Source organism: Eretmochelys imbricata, chromosome 1 (genome assembly GCF_965152235.1).
Source record: "Eretmochelys imbricata isolate rEreImb1 chromosome 1, rEreImb1.hap1, whole genome shotgun sequence".
Classification (NCBI taxonomy): domain Eukaryota; kingdom Metazoa; phylum Chordata; order Testudines; family Cheloniidae; genus Eretmochelys; species Eretmochelys imbricata.
The window spans coordinates 69,402,030-69,427,205 of NC_135572.1; the positions used below are offsets into that span (position 1 = coordinate 69,402,030).

General features: G+C 43.0%; 1 protein-coding gene across 1 annotated transcript in view; it reads right to left on the minus strand.

Annotated features, from left to right (window-relative positions):
* DIAPH3 (diaphanous related formin 3) overlaps positions 1–25,176 on the minus strand; it is a 531,747-nt gene that overhangs the window by 262,283 nt on the left and 244,288 nt on the right. The window contains exon 19 of the mRNA XM_077806852.1: positions 22,242–22,336. Coding sequence (XP_077662978.1) covers positions 22,242–22,336 — 95 coding nt within the window. The remainder of the gene's footprint in view (positions 1–22,241; positions 22,337–25,176) is intronic.

Sequence of the window (25,176 nt, forward strand, 5' to 3'; positions counted from 1 at the left end):
TGTAATATTTTTACCATTCATATTGGCACCCACTCTACTTCTGCAAATAAACACTGTCATTTAAAAGATTAACCTATTTAGTGTTCTGTCTAGACTTTTTATAAATGGCCCAGGCACATAGGTGCTAAATGTTTCTTTTCTGGATGGATCACTGGATATTTGAACCCAAGATCTCTGACCTACTAACCAAAGGCCACCCCAAAAGGCCAATTCTTTTTAATGCAAATGTTCCATACACCAGCTAATATACGTTTTAGGTCGGTAATGACCAATAATTATGATTTGATGGCTGTTCTGGGCAGTAACTGAGGTTCTTTGAGATGAGTGTCCCTGTGGGTGTACTGGCCCCCTTGCACCTGGGATCGGAGACTTTAAATCAGCAGTGCCTGTCGGACCACACACACATCTGCTGTACAGTCCAACCATTCCTTCTCTACTGCAGAGTATGTATCTGGCTCTAAAGCAGAGGGGAGATGGGCAGGTAGTGGCACACCCATGAGGGGCACATCTCAAAGAACCTCAGTTTACTGCACAGGGTGAGTAACCTTCTCTTTTTCTTCGAGTAATGTCCCTGTGGATGCTCCACTTGTAGGTGACTAAAAAGCAGTGCCTCTAATTGGAAGGCTGGGGCTTCGGAGCAACACATACTGCTGATGCTAGGATAGCAGGTCCTAGAAGTATGTCCTCTGTGGTGTCACATAATAGCGTAGTGACCGGCAAAAGTATCTGTTGATCCCCATGTGGCCGCTTAGCAAATGTCAGCAATGGGGACATTATTAAGAAAAGCTACTGAGGTGGCAAGTGAGCGTGTGGAATGTGCTCTAATTTTAGTAGGAGATTGTTGGAGTTCGTAAGATAAAATGTCGACATTGTGAGATCCACTTGGAAAGGCATTGTTTAGAGATGGCTGTGCCTATGGATCTTTCAGTGGTTGAGAGAAATAATCATGGAGATTTTATGAAAGGTTTAGTCCTGTCCAAGTAGAACGCTAATTGTTCTCATGTCTAGGGTGTGTAGAGCTGCCTCTTGGTTGCTGTGAGGCTTCGGGAAGAGGCAAGGAAGGTGTATTGGGTGATTGAGATGAAAAGATGATGGAACTTTGGGTAAAAATCTTGGATGTGGGCATAACATAACTTTGTCGTTATAAAGCTGTCTATGGTAGATATACCATAAGTGCTGCAATTTCACTGATTCATTGGGCAGAAGTGATGGCGACAAGAAATGCCGTTTTCATTTATAACATGCACGTAAGAGCAGGTTGCCATTGGTTCAAATGGGGGGGCTAGTCAGAGAATGTAGGATGCAGCCGAGATGCCAGGCCAGGGTTAAGTCTTGTATGGATAAAGATTTTGGATACCCTTCAGAAAATGTTTTGTGAGTGGGTGTGTGAAGATGGAATGGTCAACTCTGTGGGACTGAAAAGTAGTGATTGCTACCAAATGTACCAGAACGGAGCTGATGGATAATCATGATTATTTAAGGTGTAACATGTCGTGAGGGATAAGTGGTAGTGGAACGCATATTGCGTTGACCTGATGGGAGGCCCACCGGCATGGAAATCTAGTCCATTTGTGAAAGTAAGTGCGTCTAGTCGTATTGCACCTACCATTCAAAAGTATCTGTTTGACAGTGTTCTAACAGGTTATTTCAGAATCCCAGAACCATGAAGGAGCCAGGCTTTGAGGTGGAGCATCTGTGGATTGGGACGGAGGATGTAACTTGTGAAAGGAGCCGCAGCATGGCATGGAGAGAGATTGGGCAGCACACCATCGTGTGAAGGAGGTAAGTATATCAGACCTGTCGTGGCCACGTTGGAGCTGTAAGGATGACAAGAGCTCGGTCCTCCTGTTATCTTGCGAAGTGCTCAGAATAGGAGGGGAAAAGGAGGAAGGGCAGAGAGAACTGGTGCATCCTATGTGATGAGGAATGTGTCTCCCAGTGATCCATGTACCCGTCCCACTCTGGAACAGAATTGAGGGCAGAGGGTGCTTTGCGTTGTGACAAAAGATCTATGGTGGAGTGATCCCAGAAGTTGCAGATGAACTGAAGGACTCACATATCTACAATGAATCAGAGAAATCGCCTGTGGGCAGGGCATACTGTGATTTGAAAGTATGAGTCTTGGAAGTCAAGGGCTGAGAACCAATTCCCCTGTTCAAGTACAGGGATAATAGTGGAAAGGACAACAATCTTGATATGTTGCAGTTTGATGAATTTTTTTAAATTGCAAAGGTCCAGGATAGGTCGCCAGGCTCTGGATTTCTTCTGGATCAGAAAGTAATGGGAGCAGAAACCCTGCCCCCGGTGTTTGAAAGGGATTGGTTCTATGGCTCCCAATTGCAGAAGATTATTTATTTCTCACCATAGAATAAGTTCATAACAGTATTGCGGGAGGAGGTGATACTTCCCTGGGTGTCTCTTCGGCACTGCCATGTAGATGCCAAGAGATTGGAGAGTAGCTTGGGAGTCTTTAAGGGAATGCAGAGAATTGTCCATGCGCTCCAAGAATAGTTTTTAGCTGTCACAGGGTAAGTCTTCTACAGTGGCTTGTACTTCCTTAGGAAAACCAGAGAGGTGGAGCTATGATGCATGCCCCATGACCACAGCAGCTGCGATGGAGTATCTGGTGGTATCTGCGGAGTCTAACTAGGCTTGTAGGGCTGTATGGGCTATGAGGTGTCCCTCTGATATCAGGGTCTGAAATTGCTCACTTTTGGCTGTGGGAAGATCATGGCAGAGTTCCTCCAACTTGCAGTAGTATAAGTAGTTGTATTTAGCCATTAGAGCTTCGTAGTTAGAAATTCAAAATTGGAGCGTGGCTGATGAATATGCTTCGTGTCAAATAAGTTTAAGTGTTCCCAATCTCAGTCTAGATGCCGGGAACAGGAATGGCACTGATGACCTTTCTCTTGCACCGCATTGACCACCACAGATTTCAGGGTGAAAGAACAGAAATTCTGCATCTTTCACCAGAACATAGTATTTTTTGTCAGCAAGTTTGCAAGTCTGAGGGAAGGACGCCAGGGTCTGCCAGAGCAACTTTGTGGGATCAAGAAGAGACTCATTGATTGGTAGTGCAATCTTAAAAGAAGAGGTATGTGCAGCAGTTTATGCTACTGGTCCTTAATTTCCTCTAAGGGAATCTGCAATTCTGAAGAATAATTCTTCAAAATATCTGAATTCGTCAGCAGCTATAGGCGGTGGAGACACGATAGCCTCATCAGGGGAAGAGGAAGAGAAATGTAATGTTGGAGGAGTTTTCTCCTCCAGTTTCTCCTCTTGTTCTTCCTCCTCATTTGGTACCAGTGGAGGTTCCAGCTCTGGAAGGCAAGAAACCATTGGAGAATGGAGAGGTGTAGGTCTCCAGCTTTGCTCCATTGGGAGTTTCCCAAATTGTGCCCTGTACAAGGCCCAAGGGTCCCAATATGGCCAGTGTAGAGGAAGTGGAACATGTGGTTGCATCCATGGTGGTACGTACTAAGATTGTGGACCAGATGTAGATTGTGCATAATGAGGATGAGTAGATGGAACTTGTCTGATAGACAAGGGTGCGATGGAGACCTCTCCTCCTCATCACTGGGGAAGCGAGAAAGGGAGGAGTGTTGAGAATCTGGAGAGGATGGTGGAAGTGGTGGAGGTCACATCTAAGGAGAGGCAACTCAAGAGTGTCAGATACCAGCAGGGTATATCAAGTCTTGTGGAAGGGGGAAAAGCATCAGCGGTGCCAGCGTATGACTCGGAGCTGAAAGAGGGTGTGTTCCCCTGAAAAGTCGAACATGGAACAAGAGACTTTGCTGGCGCCAATAACTTTGCCAGCACCAACAACTTATTCGGTGCCAATGGCATCATCGGTGCTGAAAAGGACACCGGTACCAGCAGTTTTGTCAGTGCCATAACTCCTGAAGTCATCCTGTCTTGGTCTCCAGAGCTGACAGATGGTGCTGAGGGAGCAGGTCTGCCCGACTGGGTCTTTATACCCTTGCTTCATGCCAGTACCAGAAGTAAACGGACGGGCACTGGAGCTATGTGCCGTCAGATGACGTTGAGGAAACTGATCTTGCAGGGGACAGTGTTCTGGCAGGCTGTGCCTCAAAGTGTGAGGAGGGAGCCTGTTTCTTTTAATCTGAGCAAGAAAGACAACTTTCTCTTCAATGGACATGGGAAATGAGGATCAGCTGACTACCTGGCAGAGCGAGAGAGCCTCACTGGAAGGGAGTCCAGGCCTGTGTCCGATACAGATCACAGTGATTTCTCCGTAAGGAGTTTTAGCCAAATGGCCAGGTCTTTTCTGGCTCTGGCTACCAGGCTGTGTCAGTGGGAACACTTTTGTGGGATGTGTCTCTCTCCCAGACAGCCAATACACTGTGGGTGGCCATCCAACACTGGCAAGGTAAATCCACAAGAGATACGCCTCTTAAAATATAAAAATCAAATGCAGAGCCAGATGCTCAGGTACACCAGAGCAACAAAGATCTGCATGTATTTGAACAAATTTTCATGGATTTGCATACATTCAGGTACAGCACTACCCTGGTGAGCTGTTGTAACATCAATACCCTTCTCTTTCACACACACAAAATGGGGAATCTGGAAGAGCCAGACAGATGCTGGGAGCGCAACCAGCAGAGCTCAATGGGCTGAACACTTAAGACAGGTGGGAAACAGGGGGCCAAAGCAATGCCTACTACATACGCTCAGGGAGACAGCTCCTATTTGCCTTTCTTCTCATTCAGACAGCAAATGAGAAAAGAAAGCCAATCAGAGGAGGTTTCTCCTTAGAAGCCCCGATTATTTTCCCTCAGACCCTTGAAATGTCTGAAAACCTGTAGTCTTTTGGAAAAACAGCTACCAGTACTGGGAGCAGGTGGCTTTCTACCACCTTGCTACTCATTTTCCACAACCCCCAATCATGGAGGCTACAAGGAACTAAGACAGTTTCTGGAGCAAGTTAGAACAACCCCAGGGCTACTTCAACTTGTACCAGCGGATAACAGCTCCTGAAGTACTGCACTGCTAATCAGAATAGCTGGAGCACATCAGACTATAGCCACACCCCTAAGCAATCTAAAAGAACCCTATATAAAGGAAGAGTGCAAGACCAGGAGTGGCTGACACATGGGCATCAGCTTAAAGTGCACCTTTGCACTACTGTAGCAGCACAGAGAGAAAGTTAGGAGGGGCCAATGTTCTATAACTCAAAATCCCACCTGAAACACACACATCACTGAAGGCTTTCAAAAAGATCAACCATTCCTTTTAAAGTTAAATGATTGCTACAGAAAGTTAGACATTAATGTGAGACTTACAAAATGGCACGAATAATGATCTCCTTTTATTTTCTGGGTTTAAGTAAACTATATAATTGTGTATTCTGCATGTTCTCATTTTTTAATTTCATTTCTATATAAGGGCCACAAGTGAATCAACCTGTTAGGTAAGGAAGTAATATTCAACATTCACTATTTACTGTCAGTGATATAATTAGTTTGTTTCTGTACCCACAAAGTTCTTTCTTCTCTATGTAAAAAGAGAAACTGACAGCCACTCAAAGCGAAGAAACCAATTCCAAAGTGGTAAAATAATGAGTTAGAAAAACAACTCAGAATTACACAAAATAATATTTGTCTTATACATAACAGCTGTGAGCGGTGCATGTATTTAATATGGATATGTATTAAATACTATAAACATTAGCACATTTTAAAAGGTAAGATTTTAGAATCCTATGAACCAACTGACCCTAACCCCCACTTTCAACACAGCAGAAACATACCAAGTTAGCAACCTGAAAGCATAAACCCTATTTTTGAGCTTTCCTTCTGTTCTTAAAAACAAAGAAATCAGACTGAACTTTCTTACTCAGGAACCCTTTCATCACTAAATTATGTATAAGCGACCAGTATAAACTGTAATGATGTCCCACTGTGAGGCACGCAGTTTTCTCAGTGGGTTCCTCAAACGCTGGCCTTCCCTTGGTTTCTAAAGTAAGGGAGGCCCAGTGGGTCATGCTCCAGATAATCCTTTCCCTCTGGATTTGGATTGTGAGGCCTCCTCTCTTCTCTTCTACGAAGCTGGGTACTTAAAGTTGGTGGGACACTTCTGACCAAGAGGCAAAACTGAGTTTTCTCAAGAGAATATGAGAACAGCTGGATCTCCTTGTGCTGCTCGAATATGACTACTTGCAGACAGCTCTCTTCCCCAAACTCTGTGCCTGTCTGAGCTCAGTGCACATATGTGGGCAGTCCCTGGAATGAGTTGCTTTCTGGACTGAAGTTGGTTGCCCTGGCATGTCTGCTAGGCTCCTGGTCAAGTAACTCCGCCTTCCCCTCTTCTTAACTGTTCCATCCCCCATTTCTGATATGGTTCTCAAACATCAGCTAGATAGGCAGTTTCAGTTTCAAAAAATGAGAAGTGGGCTACAATAGATAGCAAAGAAAATCAGAAGTTATTAAATGTAGAAAATTAAGAAGGGAAGCTAAAGACTTGTGGGAAATATCCAGGGATCAGCAGTTTTTTGCATTAACAAACAGTTTTTAACAACATATTAAGAACAAAAGAAATCCGAACAATGGAATAGGACCTTTACTAGATGATAAAATTCCTATTAATTATGCCAAAAAGGAAAAAGTATTCAATAAACATTTCAAACACAATGCATTTTAGTACAGAATGGACAAACAACTCAACATGAGCTCCCAGTACGATGCTGTGGCAAAAAGGGCTAATTTGATCCTTGGATTTATAAACATGGGATAAATAAGTAGGAAGAGGGAGGTGATATTACCTTTGTATACAGCACTGGTGAGACCAACAACATAATACTGGATACGGTTCTGGTGTCTAGTGCCCACATTTTAAAAAGGACATTAAAAAAACTGGAGAGGATATAGAAAAGAACTGCAAAAAATTATTCCAGGGCTGAAGAAGTGAGCCTTGCAGTGACATACTTAAGTGCTCAGTACTTAGCTTATCAAAAAAAAAAAAAAAAAAAAAAGATCAAAAGGTGGCTTGATTACATTGCATAAGTACCTTCACCAGGAAAAAATACCAGGTACTAAATACCAGGCCTAGCACAGAAAGAACCAATGGCTGGAAAATGAAGCCAGATTAATTCAAATTAGAAACAAGACACACATTTTTAATAGTGAGGTTGATTAATCATTGGAACAATCTACCAAGGTAAGATTCTCTATCATTTCATATCTTCAGATGAAGACTGGATGCTTTTCTGGAAGATATGTTTTAGTCAAAACCATAGTTTTGGCTCAATCCAGGGGTAACTATATGTAATTTGCTAGTTTGTAATATAAAGGCCAGACTAGATCATTTTATTGGTCTCTTCTGGCATAAAAATTTATGAATCTATGAATAACATGGTGCTCAGAACACCATCAGCAGCTGGTGGCCCAACTACATTAGGGGCCCAACATTGTTAATACCAGCAGAGTGAGTAGACAAGACTTTATAGATTTTTCAACATTTACTGCCGTGGGTTGGGCTAGCAATGTCCACAAGATCTAGCTGCAGACTAGTAAACAGAGTAATACTCAATCTTTATAAGAGCACCTGCAACCTGACACATCCCAGAGCAACAAATAGGGCTGTGACCTAAGTTCCCTCTAAGCTGCGCAGCTGCATAGCCATGCAGCTGCCTATTAAGCCCTGTATAGGGACTCAGGGCTATAGTGCGGAGAGAGGCACCCCTCCCCACCAGCCCCAGTGCGGACCTCCGCAGGAGGGAGAGGCGCCCCTGCTCGCTGGCCCCGGCGTGGAGCTGCTGCAGTGGGGAGATGCGCCCCTCTGCACTGGCCCCAGCATGAACCTGTCTCAGACTTGCCGTGGCCGGGGGAGAGAAGCCCCTCCCTTGGCCCACCCCAGCCCAGCCGAGGCTGCCGCAGCCAGAGAGAGGCACTTCACCCCCAGCCCCAAGCTGCTGCAACAACAGGAGGTTGAGGGGAGTCCTCTTTCCTACCACAGCCCTGTGGCAGCCTGCACCCCAAACCCCTTATCCCAAGCCCCACCGCAGAGCCTGCACCCCAACACTCTGCCCCAGTCCTGAGCCCTCTCTCACACCCTGAACCCCTCATCCTCGGCCCCATGCCAGAGCCTTCACCCCTTGCACACAACTCTCTGCCCCAGCCCTGTGCCCCCTCTCATACCCTGAACCCCTCGGCCCCATCCCCACCACATGAATTTTGTTATGGGTCCCAATATGAAGGTAATACACATCACCTTCATATTGGGGCCCATAACAAAATTCATTCCACACATGGATATAAAAAATTAGAGGGAACACTGACTGTGACCTTTCTTGGGATTCCCTCAAAGACTTTTTTCCACTCAGCTTCCCAAAAACTCAGTTCAACTCCAGACTTCATCACTCATGTATCTGAATTTGGCACAAAACAATGCTACACTGAGTTGATCAAACTCAAACGCATTGGGATCGATGTAGGGTACATCATAGGTCCAACGTCATACAGAAACTCTCGTTTTTGTATACATTTACACATCTCATTGCACTTATTGTACATGGCATCAAACATTTTAGGACTGGTTTGGTTACTTAATACAAACCAGTCCCTGTACCACACGCTCTGTCCACATGTTGTCCATGTTTTGACTTCCTCTTTACCTCATCTCGACATTCCTAACTTATTTTGTCCGTTATAATCTAGTTCATAGTAAATAGTTTCCTGAGTGTTCTCCTGAGTGTTCTCCCTCTGATCTTAGTTAGCTCAGACTTTGTCTTTTTTAGCCTATTGACCTATTTACTTGTCTTATTAAGCAGCCTGTTTCAATTTGATGATTGGATTTACCTCCCTAATCTCATCTTCCAAAGAACAAGGCCTCCCCTTCATGTATTAACTACTTATGTCAGGCCAGGCCTCAGCTATAACCCTAAGAGCCTCTCAAAGCCGAACGGCAGAGGACCCACTGTACTGAAACTCATATCAGGCCTGACACACTCACTACACTCAACACACTGTTGTGATAATATTTATCACAAAGGTATCCCATAAGATTTCATGTGAACTGGCAACACACTGGAATAAACACCATTGTGTGGTGTGTATACACGTTGTGTAAAAAGAGTTATGTACATGCGCTAGAAATATGTTCTTCAAATGTGTTTTGGAAGGCAATGAACACACAAGTGTGCCCTAGATACAGGAATGTTGTTTTGCCCAGTTACCTGTGTCTCCAATTCAAATTAAGCAAGGAAAGGCCAAAGACAAAGGAAGTATATTTTTATATCTAAAGTAAACAAAATGATTAAACCAACCAGAGAAGCATATTAACCAGAAGAGGAGGAAGACAGCATGGCATCCGCACAAGCAGAAGGGAAGAAAAACTCGATCTGGGGATACATCTGAAAGGTTTACGGGACTATAAAAAGAAGAAAAAAACTCCGTTTTCCATCTCTTACTCCTGTGGGAATTCGGCGCAACGCAGAATTTTGCGGAAATTAATGGTTTTTGCACATATTTTCTTTCTCCCACAGAAATGGGCTGCACTGCTGCTGGCCGCCACTAGGGGCCGCTGGACCTGGCAGAAGCCAGCTCTCAGGTAGAAGACACTGCAGGGGCGGGGGGAGTAAGTAGAGAGGTCCTAGCAACTGCAGTTCCCTGCACACCCTGAGGGAAGGAGATAACAGCACGCAGAAAACTCCACAAAAGCCTGGCTGGGACCCTGTTTCTTCTTCTGTCTCCCTGACCAGTAGGGGGGTTGGTGTCTGGGCTGCAGGGCCATGGCTGGCCTCTGGGAGGAAGGGGGCTGACATCTGGGTTGGGGGACCACAGGCTGGGCTCTGAAGGGGGAAGAGATGCAGGTATCTGGGCTAGGGGGCCCTCCACATATGGACTTGGGGGGAGGGGATTCACATGTATTGGCTGGTGGTGGGGGGCCTGGAGCTGGTCTTCGGGGGAGGGATTGTGGGTGTCTCGCCCTCCAGCTGGGCTCTGCAGGGGTGTGGGACTGAGAAACGGGAACTGGGTTGTCATGTGGGTTTCTTTAACTCTCTGCTCCTGGGGAAAATGTTGTGTGACTGTATTGTTACAGACATATTTGCTGATGGGTATTTTGCGATAAATAACCAAAATAATTGAAATGGGCATGAATATGTAGTGTTATTCTGACAAATAAAATTTGCAGAATTTTAAAATATTGTGCGTAGAATTTTTTCATTTTTTGGCACAGAACTCCCCTCTTAGGGACATAGAGAACAGTACCCTTTAAGACAGTGGATCGTATTGGCCTCAAGGGCAGGAGCCGCTGACAGCTTCCTATAAGAAACAAAATGGTTTTAGGCAAAGATATAGCTCACCTAAACTAAGTTTTAGGCACTAGAAAGTGTGTTATTTTTGTTTTATTTCTAAGACTTTTCTATCATTTTATTGTTGCCCAGTATCACTTAAATGTGCAAAAAGAAAAGGAGTACTTGTGGCACCTTAGAGACTAACAAATTTATTTGAGCGTAAGCTAATTTAACCCCATCATTTTCTATGTATAGTTGGGTTTATGTTTTCCAATGTGCATCACTTTGCATTTATCAACATTGAATTTCTTCTGCCATTTTGTTGCCCAGTCACCTAGTTTTGGAATCTGCCTGGAACTTAACTTAAGTCTGCCTGGGACTTAACTATCTTGAGTATTTTTGTAGTTTGAGTAGTTTTGTATCATCTGCAAATTTTGCCACCTCACTGTTTACTGTTTATGAATATGTTGCGGAAATTAATGGTTTTTGCACATATTTTCTTTCTCCCACAGAAATGGGCTGCACTGCTGCTGGCCGCCACTAGGGGCCGCTGGACCTGGCAGAAGCCAGCTCTCAGGTAGAAGACACTGCAGGGGCGGGGGGAGTAAGTAGAGAGGTCCTAGCAACTGCAGTTCCCTGCACACCCTGAGGGAAGGAGATAACAGCACGCAGGAAACTCCACAAAAGCCTGGCTGGGACCCTGTTTCTTCTTCTGTCTCCCTGACCAGTAGGGGGGCTGGTGTCTGGGCTGCAGGGCCATGGCTGGCCTCTGGGAGGAAGGGGGCTGACATCTGGGCTGGGGGACCACAGGCTGGGCTCTGAAGGGGGAAGAGATGCAGGTATCTGGGCTAGGGGGCCCTCCCCATATGGACTTGGGGGGAGGGGATTCACATGTATTGGCTGGTGGTGGGGGGCCTGGAGCTGGTCTTCGGGGGAGGGATTGTGGGTGTCTCGCCCTCCAGCTGGGCTCTATTTATTAACAAAATAAATTTGTTAGTCTCTAAGGTGCCACAAGTACTCCTTTTCTTTTTGCAAATACAGACTAACACAGGCTGCTACTCTGAAACCTCAGCTAAGCTGATTGGCTCATGTGTACTGTCTATTTGGAGGCAGCAAACAACTTCTGTGAGTGCCCAGTGAGAGGGACTGGACAATGCGGAGAGACGTGTCTCTAGAAAACTCAGGAACTGGTGTTCACTGATTATTACCTGCAAGGCAATGTTAAAGACTGGCAGCGTCTCGAGACGTTTGCTGGTGAAACAGACAGACTGGCATGGCAGGGAGCTGGCGCACAGTCTAATCTCCAGCAAAGCTCACTCTTGCTCAGGGAGAAGGGTAACACAGTGGCTGACAGTTCTGGGCTGCCTTTAAGAGAGCGTTGCAGGGGTGTGCTCTCCTTGTTTTCCCCCATGCTTTCTGCTTTGCATGCTAACTCCTGACCCTGTTGCCAGAAGAATTGGTTTCTCTTATGCCTGCTGCATTTTGACTTCATTGTCCAACAATGAGTTTGACCCCCTGAAGACCTCCAGCAGTCCAAAAGAGCAGGAAAGCACAACACTTACTTTCTAAGAAAACAAAGCCACGAGGGGGATATTTTTTTCCTGCAGTCAATCCATGTGGCCTCTTAGATGTATCACATTCAGTAAAGACATGTGAAAAGCACTATACTTAGGAAGGGAAAAAATCGAATACACAAATACAAAATGAGGAATAATCAACTAGGCAGTAGAACTACTGAAAAGTATCTGGGGGTTATTGTGAATAGCAAATTGAATCTGAGCCAATGCGATGCCCACTCTACTCAGCACTGGTGAGGCGTCAGCTGCAGTACTGTGTCCAGTTCTGGGAACCACATTTTGGCAAAGAAGTAGATAAATTGGAGAGAGTCCATAGGAGAGCATTTTGATAGAAGATTTAGAAAACCTGACCTACAAGGAATAGTGAAAAAAGTGGGCATGCTTAGTCTTGAGAAAAGATGACTTGGGGGGGGTGGGGAAACCCTGATAACAGTCTTCAAATATGGTAAGAGCGGTTATAAAAAAAAAAGGGTAATGGTCAATTGTTTTCCAAGATAAAAGTAATCAGCTTAATCTGCAGCAAGGAAGAATTAGGGGGAAAAAACTTTCTAACTATAATGATTGTTAAGCATTGGTATAGGCTTCCAAGCATTGGTATAGATTGTGGAATCCCTGCCATTGGAATTTTTTTTTTTTTTTAACAGTTTAGACAAGCACCTGTCAGACTTGACCTACGTTTACTTCGTCCTGTCTCAGAAAAGGGGGCTAAACTAGATGACCTCTCAATGTACCTTTCAGTCCATTTCCATATATTTCTGATTCTGTAATTATTCTTAGGAGTCCCTTTGGGTAGCGATGACCTGAATGGGTTCTGCTATCTGCATCAGCTCTGGTTTGATTAATCTTCACTGTACTTATGTTTGTGCACACATCCCTAAATTGCTTAGGACTGACACAATGCCTAGTTCTAGCTCATCAGTAGAGCAATGTCCCTGGGAAGCCCTGTTTATGTCCTCTTTAAAACGGTACTTCCCACTCCTATAGTTGCAATTAATAATGAGACAGGACTTATATACTCCAGTCTGTCAGACTGAAAGAGATGATTAGAAGGTCTGGAGAATCCTCCTTTGGATTCATAGCCAGTGTCCTTGTCTTTTTCATTCTCTCTCTCAGAATCAAGTAGTCTCTACATACTTCTGTACAATGATTCTTCAGTCCATCCAGTTAATGGTCCTTCAGCTTTAAATCTGACTATTGTTACTCCTCTGTCAGCTCAGTTTTCCATTAGCGATGAGGAAGTTACTAACCTTGTGGAGTAATGATCATTCTTCAAGATATGTCCCCCTCTGGGTGCTTCATTGTAGTGTCCCTATGAGTGCTCTTGCATCTCTGCACTGCTGATTAGAGAACTTTGATAGCAGTGTCCATTTGGCCTGCACGTGTTGTCCCCCCTTCATGCTTTGCCACGAGGCTAACCAGCACTCCGTGAGCAAAGCCCCTTCAGTTCCTTCTCTATTGCAGAGTCTTTGACAAGAACTCACAAGAAGAAGGGAGGGTCGTGGAGCACCCACAGGGACACACATCTAAAAGAACCATTATTACTACACAAGGTGAGTAACTTCCTCCTCTTCTTTGAGCAATGTGCCAATGAGTGCTCCGCTGTAGCAGTATCCCAAGCAGTATCCCTAATGGGAGGCTGGGGCTTCAGAGTCATGTCTGTTATGGATGACAATACTGCGGAGCTGAAGATAGTGTCAGAAGCAGAGTCCCCAGTAATCGCATAGTGTTCTGTGAAGGTATGCACAGATGGCCAGGTTGCTCCCTGCAGATTTCCGAAATTGGAACATTCTTGAGGAAGGCAATAGAGGAGGAAACTGACCTCATGGAGTGTGTGCAGATCCTAGATGGTGATACTGTTATGAACCTGATAGCAGTATTTGATATAGTTTGAGACACATTTGGAGGGTCTCTGGGATGACACCGCTGCACTATTAGACCTTTCCACAATGGAGAGGAAAAGCTTAGGAGATTTCCTAAAGGCTTTTATCTTGTCCAGGTAAATGGCCATGGCTCTCCTAACATCTTGCGTGTGCAGTATAGCCTCCCTGTTATCACGGTGATGCTTCGAGTAAAAGGTTGGGAGGTGAATCAACTGATTTATGGGAAAAGACGAGGTCACCTTGGGGATGAACTTTGGGTGTGGCCTGAAAGTAACTTTGTCCAGAAAAAATATTGTTTAAGGGCGTGCGCCATCAGTGCTGTTATTTCCCCTACTCTTCTTGTCAAGGTGCCTGCCACCAAGAAGGCTGTCTTCACAGACAGGTATGTGAGCAAACAAATAGCCATGGGTTCAAAGGGCAGCCTAGTCAGGCTCTTTACTACTAAGTTTAGGTCCCATGTTGGGGTAGGACGTCTGTGCTGGGGGAAGAGCTTTACTATACCCTGAGGAATCACTTTATGGTTGCTTATGAGAGCACTGAGTATCCCTCTATTTATTGATGGAAGGCTGCTATGGCCACTAGGTAAACCTTGAGTGAACTAAGAGATAGCGCTGATTTCTTGAGAGGCAGTATATCATCGAGAACCATTAGGAGAGTAGTAGACGTCAGGGAAATTTGTTTCGAATTACACCAAATTTGAAACCTGGTATACTTTTGCAGGTAAATACAACAGGTATCCAGTTTCCTACTGTGTAGTAACCACTTCCTGTATGTCTTTCTATGCGCTGGAAGTGTGAAGGAGCCAGGCCTTGAGTAGGAGTATCCACATGTTGGGAAGGAGAACATGTTCTTCGTTCTGCGAGAGGAGGTGTGGAGTGTGTTGCAGAGATCAGTGGGCACACTGCCAATTGTGACAGGTAAGGGTAACACGTTTGTCTCTGCCAGGAAAGAGCAATCAGTATGACGTTTCCTCTCTCTCTTTTTATTTTTAACAGGACTTTCACCAGTAGAGGGAATGGGAGAAAGACGTATAGAAGGTCCTTGTCTCACAGAAGGAAAGCGTCCCCTAAGGAGTGTTGTCCTAGTCCTGCCCTGGAGCAGTAGCATGGACATTTCTTGTTCAGGTAAGTGGTGAACAGGTCTATAGTTGATGTCTCCCTCCATCTGAATATGTTATGTAGTACTGCTGAGTTAATCTCCCATTCGTGGCTCTGTGGGAACTTGCAGCTGAGACTATCCGCTATCATGTTTTGTACTCCTAGAAGGTAGGCAGCTTATATTGTGACGCTGTGAGAAATGCACCAGTTCTATAGATTTAGTGCTTCTTCACAAGGAGACCACAATCGGGTGCCTCCCTGGTGATTTATATAGTACATGCATGCTATGTTGTCTGTCAAGACTCTTGTGTGTGTTCCTCTGATTAGCAGAAGGAAGTTGGTGCAAGTATTCCTGACCTTTCTGAGTTTGAAGAAGTTGATGTGATGTGAAGAGATATCTTCATAGATGATCACTTGCCCTGTGGCTAAAACTGTTGAGTGTGCACCCCACCCTATGAAGGATGTGTTGCTGGTGAGAAGTAATGATGGGGAAGTTTGCAAGAAGGTGATCCATGTGCAGACATTGCTGGGTCTTTCCACCAGTCCAGGGAGTGTTTGACTTTGGTGAACAGTGATAGAGGTTTGTCTAGTCTGTCTCTGTTCGGCCTGTAGACCAAGTTAAACCACAGCTGGGGGCACCTCATGTGAAGTCTGACATGAGATATCCCAGATGTGCCTGCAGCCATATGTCCCAGAAGTTGGAGGCCATGTCTGGCTGATATTTGAGGGCTGCTTTTTACTGCCTCTGACCGTGGCCAAGGTGTGGAACCTGTGCTCTGTGGCTGAAGTGCCCTTGTCTGTCATGAGTCAAGATCGTCTCCTATGCACTCTAGGTGCTGTACGGGGTGAACGTTGAATTTTGGACATTGATCTATAGGCCCAGCTCTGTGAAGAAGTCTACAGCAGTTTGGGTGACCTGGAGGGCCTCGTTGAAGCAGTGGGCTCTGAGGAGACAATCATCCAGATAGGAGTAGATTATAATCCCCGGGAGAGTAGGTGAGCTACCACTTTGCAGAGGACCTTGGGGAATACTCTCTGAGCCGATGAGAGGCCAAAGGGGTGTACTCTGTATTAGTAATGATCCTGGCCCAGGGTAAAATGGAGGAATCATCTTTGGGAAGGTAGGATCGATACGCAGAAATAGGCATCCTATAGGTCGAGGGCCAAGAACCAATCTGCCTGTTCCAAAGATGAAATCATTGCTGCTAATGTGACCATCCTGAATTTTTGAGCTTTGACAGATTTGTTCAGTGCTGAGGTCTAGTATGGGTCTCCAACCTCCCCTCTTTTTGGTTACCAGAAAATAACGAGAGTAAAAACCTTGGCCTTAACTTGGGCTTGAGAAAATGAATCACTGGCCTCTTACGCACCAGGGAAGGCACTTGGCCACATTCCCATGAAACTATTTAAACATTTTGGCCACATTCTCATGGAATACAGCCCATTTGGAAACCCATGCAAACACTTCTCCCTTGAAACACCCAATCAATTCAATATATTAGCCTTCACAGCATAGTACTCTGCACCAGAGTATATATCCATTTTAAAGTCTGTACCTCTCCCGTAAGAAAAAGGGATGGCACTGGTTTCATCCTATGCTGAGATAATGTGCCTATCCGCTTGAAAGTGACGGTATAAACACTTTTGGGCATCTTCTAGTCTCAGGTTGGACAAGAAAGGGGTTGGACTTACTGGCAGCTGGGCAGCACAACTTGGGCTAGTGACCCCCGAATCAGCTCCTACTGAAACTCTTGCCTCTCTTGGAGGAGATGACAGTCTGGTTCATCTTCAAAAATTGAATCTATGCTTGTTGAGTTTCTTCCTGTTGTGGTGCATCCTTGTTTAGCTGCTGCTCCTGTACAGTCAACCATTTCAGAACTTCCTCTATTTTTCTCCTTTTTGCGGTATGACCAGAAATTCCACTATTAGTATCAGATGTGAATGAAATAAGTCCCCGTCATTTCTCAATATAGTATAATACAGACAGACAAGTTTGGCATCCAAAACTCACACCTTACATGGGTACTTTTTTATTCTTAAGAAAAAAAATAAACATACATCTTAGCCTTAACTTCCTCCTGAGCCAGCTGTTTCTAAAGATTTTCCCCAACAGATGTTCATGAGGTTCTCAAAAACTACTATGATCATCACTACAGAAGAGCCTACAAATAAAACAAAATAATAAAACTCTCCTCTGTCTAACCCTATGCCATCTACCTTACCTTTAGACACTATCTTTTATCCTTCAAAGCCTGCACTAGTGAAACTCACCTGGCCTAGGGTATATCGTCACTACCTAGCCGGATTGGTGGGCAGCGATCGATCCAGCAGGGATCGATTTATCGCTTCTAGTCTAGACGTGATAAATCGACCCGAGTGCTCTCCTGTCGACTCCTGTACTCCAGCACTGCAAGAGGCGCAGGCAGAGTCAACAGGGGAGCAGGAGCAGTCGACTCACCATGGTGAAGATACCACGGTCAGTGGATCTAAGTACGTCAACTTCAGCTATGTTATTCACGTAGCTGAACTTCCGTAACTTAGATCGATCACCCCCACAGTGTAGATCAGGGCCTAGTGAGTCTATATCTCTCTGAGATCCTAGACCTGGACATCCTGTCACAACAAGGAAGACACGTGCAAATGTTAAGGATCTCTAATTTGCCCACATTGTCCATGGAAAGTATTTTCATTTACTGGTTCAGTGGTTAAATGTAACCAACTTTGCAAGTGAACACAAGTCTAAGAACTTTAGCACTTGAGGAATGACTTAGTTATAATTTAACCTTAAGGGCAAAAATGTATTTTCTTCTCTTTATTCCCCCTCCCATTTTTGGAGGGAGAGGGGGAAAACAGAAGAAAAACAATGTTAATGGTTAAATAGTTCAAAATATGCTTTCAGAGTTTACATCTCATTAAGGTAGGTGGTTGGGGGGAAGACTAGGTTTGTTTCTGTTATTTATTGACAGGAGTCAGTTTTTTGCAAGACTGGGTTATTTGAGTAGGAGCACATTCGTATTTTTTGAGACAGATTTTCAAACAGAAAATTATTTACTGGTAGCTCTGTTTCTCATAGTCTCCTCTTCTCTCCTCCTGTGACAATGGATAAACGGCAGACAGCAGAGAAAAACAAGATACACAATAAAGAGGCAGAGCACATCACCCACTGGAAAGGAGGGTGGAAGGTAGGATAAGAAAAAGAGGAGACTATGACAAACAGCTAAGTAATTTTCCCTTTTTGTATGTCTACCTTCTCCTATCCTCTGACAGGGCATTAAGAGAGACACAGTGCACGTATCAAGCAGTAAACCTAGGAAGCAGAGCTACCTTACTGTGTCAGTAGCAGAACCCTGCAGCCAAAGAAGGCATCCTGGGAAGCAGAGATAAAGACTTACAAATAGTGAGGAGACAACCACATTGCTACCTTACACAGCTTGGAAATGAATGCTCAGCATTCACTGCCCATGAAGCAGAAAAGTCTTTCATTACATGGCATCTTGCAAGTTGGGAACAAGGCCATCGCCTCATTACACATTGTGAGAGCACAACCTGAGACCAGGACCTAGCAATACAGGAGAACCTCAGAGTTACAGACACCTCCGAAATGGAGGTTGTTCATAACTCTGAACAGTGTCTTCACCTCCTACCAGTAAGTGGCTGCCTCACGGGTGTGGGTAGGGACAGGAAGCCCAGATGCAGCTACCTTTAAGATGCAATACAGGCACAGTACAGTATTTGCCCCCCCCCCCTTTTTTTTGGTCCCCACTGCTGCACGATTGCTTATTTCCAGTTCCACATGGTGTCCAATTGACTGGTCAGTCCATAACTCTGGTTTTCATACCTTTGAGGTTCTACTATAGTGATTTTATCTGCAGTCTTGCCCTGTTGCAACCCTCAAAATAGACAAACAGCTGCTTTGACATTCTAAAGTCAAGAAGGGAAGAACACACAACATTCAATAAATGCTGTCTCTCAACCTCAGGATGGTGGGGAGAGAGATGCCAGGACGAAGAGAAGAAGAGCAATGGGTTTGTTCAGGTGGAGCTAGGTACTCTCCTTGGGAACAAATTCAAGAGAAGGCTGAAAACCCGTCACTTTTTCTGGAAAAAGGTGACAAATAGACTACGTAAAGAAGTTCAACTTACTCTTCCGTCTGAAATCCCTGCAACACTAATGGCTGTCCTGAAGGAAAGAAATCTGCACTAGGAGCTCAACTGGGGGTTGCATTAGAACCTGCAGGATGTAGATCAAGTCCAACTGTGGAATCTCTTGATGAATCACTAGTCTGAGTCCCTTTTTGAATACTAATGGAAGAAAATCTAAACCACCAAGTAGTAAAAAGGCAGGCAATAATGGTCTGATGTCACATCAAGCCATAGAGATCTTGCAGATCAGAATAAATGAGAGAGGCAACAAGCAGCTTTCTGTTGCTCTATTGACAGTCCGTCACCTCAGCCAAGAAACCTCCCTTTAAGAAAGACTTCCTTCAAAGAGCATGCAGCTACCCTGAGATGAGGGTGATGGCAAAGCACATGGCTTTCAGAGAGCAGGTCTAGCATCTTGGGAAGTGTTCACAGGAGAGTTCACTTCTAGGCCTGTCAGATCTCAAATCAGCAGCAGTGGAGTTACTATGAAGCTAGGAAAAAGAGTTTTATCCTGTCTGACCTTTTTCATCACTCTCAGAAGCAGGGGAAGCAACATCTCACTTTCCCATTTCAACTCCATAATAAGCACTGCAAAGGAGAGTGAGGGCTTGGAGGGGGTGGGGGAATCTGAAAATAAAATAAGGACACTTGATGGATACCATTAACAAAAAAAATGAAGTGTCTTACACTCTGGCAGTGGCCTCAAAAATGAAAGAACTGAGGCTCTATTCTCCCTTAACAGTTTCTGACTGAGCCAGTCTACAAGCATGTTTTCACAGCACTCCAGCACTATTGCTAGAAGGCAGGTTCTAGCCAAACACCTAAAAGCATTACCTCTGAAAGGAGGGGAGCAGTGCCAGTACCTCCTTAACAGATGGCAGAAGCCATCACTGTCTGATTGTCACTACAGACAAACAGAAGGATGTTCAGGACCTGGGGCTCCCAAATTAGAAGAATAAGATGGGAGCTCCGTAGCTCAAGAAGCCTGACATTCCCCTCACATTCTTCCATGGGTCAAGATCTGGGTTGACATATTACCTGGATACACAGCCCCAACCCAAGAGACTCAGGTATGGAAGGAGAAAACCACAACTTTAGAGGTCCAAATTTACATAGGAATAATAAGGTTTCTTCCAGTGAAGAGAGGGCAAAAGGAAAGACTGCCAGGGCCAGAGTCACCGTCCTGTGAAGGTGAGATTTATGTATACAACACTGCTCTCTTGCTGCTAGTATAAGATATCATAGTATTATCTGTTAATTCAGTGTCTTACAACAGGAGAAGAAACACACAATGACAAGGAAATGATACACCCTTTAAAAATATTGTATATATTATATATACACACACTGAAGAACACCACTTCTGAAGAGAATAACTTTACGATAAGTCTCTCCATCCTCACTTAGTTATCAGATTGGCTCCCATCCTCAAGAGAAATGGCAGACTCCCAAGTATAGTAGTTACAATGAATGCCGGTCTATGGTATACATTTTAGATACTACATTTTTACTGAAGGATAAAGTTGAAAACAATTGAGCCAAATCAACCAGGAGAAAGAATTTAAACAAAATAATGAGAATGATAATTGGGAACTGTTTAAGAACATTATACTAGATTCCCCAAAAAAGCCAAAATTACGTAGTCAAGAAAGAAGGTTATACTGATTTTAAAAACAGCCTCATTTAGAGGGGATGTAAAAGCAGCTATAAAAATAATCATTGCTAAAAAAAAGCATCTATACATCTGAGACTGACTTATTCAACAAAAGACTTTTTTTCGAACATACTGTTCACTACATAAACTAATAATAATGGGCTTCATAAATGCTGACTGCAGCAGTAAATGCAACTTACTTGGTGCTACATTAGTTTGGAGAGTGCCCTGAATCAAGAATTTCTGGTATGAAGTGAGTCAAAAGACCTATTTAATGGTATGTTGGAGCCCTCCTCCTTAAGTTTCATTCTTGGATATACTCTTGATACCTGGAGGTTAGCTGGTAACAAGGTGGCATGGTTTAAATATGTAGCTTTCCTTGCTAAAAAATTAATCCTGAAAAAATGGAAAAAAGTTGATCCCCACCAAACATTGATTCCTGGCTCAGTGATATGGCTGACCTCACAGCTAACAAATAACAAATAATAAATAACTAGCATTCTGCAGAATGAAAAAAAATCAAATCAATTTGGGCTGCCTTTTTAAAGGTCTATGATTAATGCAAATCCTGAAGAAAAATATGTCCCTTCCTCTCCCTTTATCCTAACCCTGTAATTACTTCGTGTATTATGATTAATCAGATATTTTGTTATATTTATATATATGAAGATATATATATCTCCATCCACACACGCACACACATTCACACACCAAATACAAAAAAAGGGAAAGTTGATAGCAATCAATATAAATCAGAAGCTAAGTGTAGAAAATTGATAAGGGAAGTAAAAGGACCTAAGAAGAAATCTCTGGCCAGGAATGTTAAGGACAATAAGGAGATTTTTCAGTAGCAGAATTGTTAATCATGACACAGAAAAGTCAGAAGTGTTCAAATAAATATTTCTGTTCTGTGTTTGGAAGATGATGTAGTCCTATTATATGATGATGAAATACTTATTCACAATATATAAGTATGTCTACACTGCGCAGCCCTTTCAGGGTAGAGTACATACATGGCTAGCCCCTCCCCTCTCTGAGATTCTTTTGTCCCCAAATAGAACTGTGTTGATTTTCTGCTTTGAATAAAATGCTGTGTAATGTGAAGTGCTGTACAATTACACTCCAGGGAAGCATTCACAGATAAGCAGCTACTGAAGATTTCTGAAGGTAGGATCCCCAATCAAGTAAGCTCGAATTGAAAAGAAAAATCTTTTTCTGCCTAGTTCATGACCAGGAACAATGTGACAGCTTTGTGCAATACAGGTGAAGGTAATACAGTATGTTCCACAAAAAATAATTTTGCAGGTATGGTAGAAACAAAAAAATATTAAATATTGGTTTATCTGTCTGAATCCATACATAAAGTAGAGTTGCATTCTGGATGCTGGTAATAAGGAAGCAGATACTAAAGCAGAATATAAATTAAAGTGTTTAGATAAGATTTATCTACTCTGCAAATGTAAAAAAAGATTGAGTTTTGTTTGCTTACTAGAAATGCTAAGAGACTAATTATACAGCAATGATTTTCCAACTGAATAATTTGTGTTAAGAGTTTTTGTCAGTAACAGGTTTCAGTTTAATGAGACGCTTACACTGAAATATTGGTATTTAAACCGCCTGTCAATTTACATACCTGAATCATGGTCTCTGCCAGCTGTGTTTCATCTACTTCCAATATCATCATTTTGATTTCCTCATAAGGCACTCGGAAAGAACCAAGGAAAATTGCTAGAACAAAAACATAATACATAATGAATGGAGATATAGTAAGAAGCTGATCTTTCACTCTACTTACAAAATAAACACTAAATGGATTGTAGAATTCTACAGGCCACCCAAACATTGCATATGATAATATAGATAAGAGATAAAACTTTTTATGCAGATTTTGAAGCTTTTATAATTTTTAGTCTGGCTCTTCCAGTCCTCTGGCAGATGAATTACAGCATCAACAGATGCTGCAGTAACGATAGCAAGTGAGACAAAAAGAGTCCTTGCTCTAGGAGAGCCACTCATCATTTATTATATTATTTGTACACGTTTCCCCTTTACCGCATAGGAATCTCAGCTCTTCCCCTTACCCCCCCCCTTTTTTTTTTGAGAGAGCGAGCGCGCGCTATCTTTAGCGAAACCCCTGCAAATTGCAAAACAATCACATTCCTCGAATAATACTTTTGTTTGCTGTAGTATAACAACTGTCCAACATTTTCTTCATACACAGTATTTATTAAGTAATTTCTCATGGACCAACTCCCCTCCTAATTCCACATCTTCTCTTCAACCTTCCTCATCTGTTCTAGTGATTATCATTATTTTACAGCACCAGATGGAGCATTAGGCACCTCACTATAAAAATAAGACAATAAATCTGTTCCCTGAAATATCTTAGTCGCAGATATTATGCAAGAAAAGGATATCAAAACAGCAGAATGGGTAAGAGTAATAGACAACAAATGGTAAGATTATGCTGTTACTCAGATAAGTAGAGAGGAGGGTGCACCTTAAAGGCAAGGACACAGTTTAAGCTTGATGTTGGGAGACAGTGTCGTTCCTCAAAGAGGTAGTTGATGTGGCCAGAAATCACACCTTTGCAACTGTTTTGTGTGGGGTAGGTGTGGAAATCTTGGAAAGGGAAAACCTAGTACTCAAGACAGGAGACTGACAGCTTGGATGAGGATTTTGCTGTCTGGTCAGAGAGAAGAGGTTGCATTTTAAAAATATTGTGCAAAACCAAGAGGCAATATTTGGATACAAAATAGATGTGAGGAGAAGGAGGAATAAAGGTTGACCGTCAAGTTATGGGCCTGAGTAATAGGAAGGATGGTGGCATTGATAAAATTAACAGAAAATGGGAGCATATAAAAGGCTCCAGAGATTAAAAAATAGGTGCTGATGTTTTGGCCATAGAGACACTCCCCGACTTACGCAATCGTTCCGTTCCGGAAAGCCTTGCATAACTCAAGTTTTGTGCAAGTCGGAAACATATACCTGAACGTTATGCCAAAAACGAAAAAAACCTCCTTTTTCTAGCTTACGGAACTTTTTCTGTACGAGCGAATTTGCGCAAATCTGATTTTGCGTAACCCGGGGAGTGTCTGTATTAAGTTTAAACTGTTGATGGAGCATACAGGAGATATAAAAAAAGGCAGACTGAAATGCAGGTTTGGATGAAGGAAGACACCTAGTGGAGAAGATTTGGGATGTCAGCATAGAGATAGTAGTTCAAATCATGTAAGTGGAAGACATCACCCAGTGAGAGGGTATAAGGGGAGGAGAAAATTAGTCTCCTAAAACTGCTGCACTCTTCTTGGCACTAGTGAGGTCTCAGCTAGACTCCTGTGTCCAATTTTGGGTGCCACACTTTAGGAAACATGTGGACAAACTGGAGAGCGTTCACAGGACAGCAATAAAAATGGTAAAAGGTTTAGGAAACCTGACCTGTGAGGAAAAGTTAAAAAAAATGAGCATGATTAATCTTGAGAAAAGTTGACTGTAGGGGACCTGATAACAGTCTTCAAATGTGTTAAGGACTGTTAGAAAAAGAGGACTGTGATCAACTGCTCATGTCCATCAGAGGTAGGACAAGTAGTAAGTGGCTTAATATGCAGCAAAAGTTAAATATTAAAAAAGACCCATCTAACTATAAGGACATTTAACTACTAGACTAAGTTTCCAAGGGAAGTAGTGGAATCCTCTCTCAGGGGTGGTTTAGGTATATTTGGTACTGCCTCAACACAGAGAGGTAGACTAGATGATCTCTAGAGATCCCTTACAGCCCTACATTTTATGAGTCCGTGTCCATGTCTCCCTCTTACATATCACAGCCATCAGAAATTCTAGCTCCAATTTGTTATTAAAGTAATTTTGGGCAGAATACTTTAACTGCTATAAATTAGAGTTGTCAATTAATTGCAGTTAATGAATGCAACTAACACAAAACAAATTAACTAGGTTAAAAAACTAGTTACGATTAATTGAAGTTTTAATTGCACAGTTAAACAATAACAAAATACCAACTTAAATTTATTATAAATATTTGTGAATGTTTTTCAACATTTTCAAATATATTGATTTTGATTACAACACAGAATACAAAGTGTACAGTACTAGGCATATTATTTTTATTACAAATATTTGCACTGTAAAAAAGATAAAACAATTGTATTTTTCAACTCACCTCATACAAGTCCACTCAATCCTACTTCTTGTTCAGCCAATCGCTAAGACAAACAAGCGTGTTTACATTTACGGGAGATAATGTTGCCTGCTTCTTATTTACAATGTCACTTGAAAGTGACAACAGATATTTGCATGGCACCATTGTAGCCAGCGTTGCAAGGTATTTATGTGCCAGATATGCTAAATAGTCATATGCCCTTTCATGCTTAAACTTGTAAACTCTACAGTTATAAATTATTTAGTTTTGGAGTGCAGTTGTGTAAAAATAATAACTCTAAATTTGTAAGTGGAACTTTCACAATAAAGAAATTGCACTACAGTACTTTGTATGAGGTGAATTGAAAAATATTCATGTTTTACAGTGCAAATGTCTGTAATAAAAAATATAA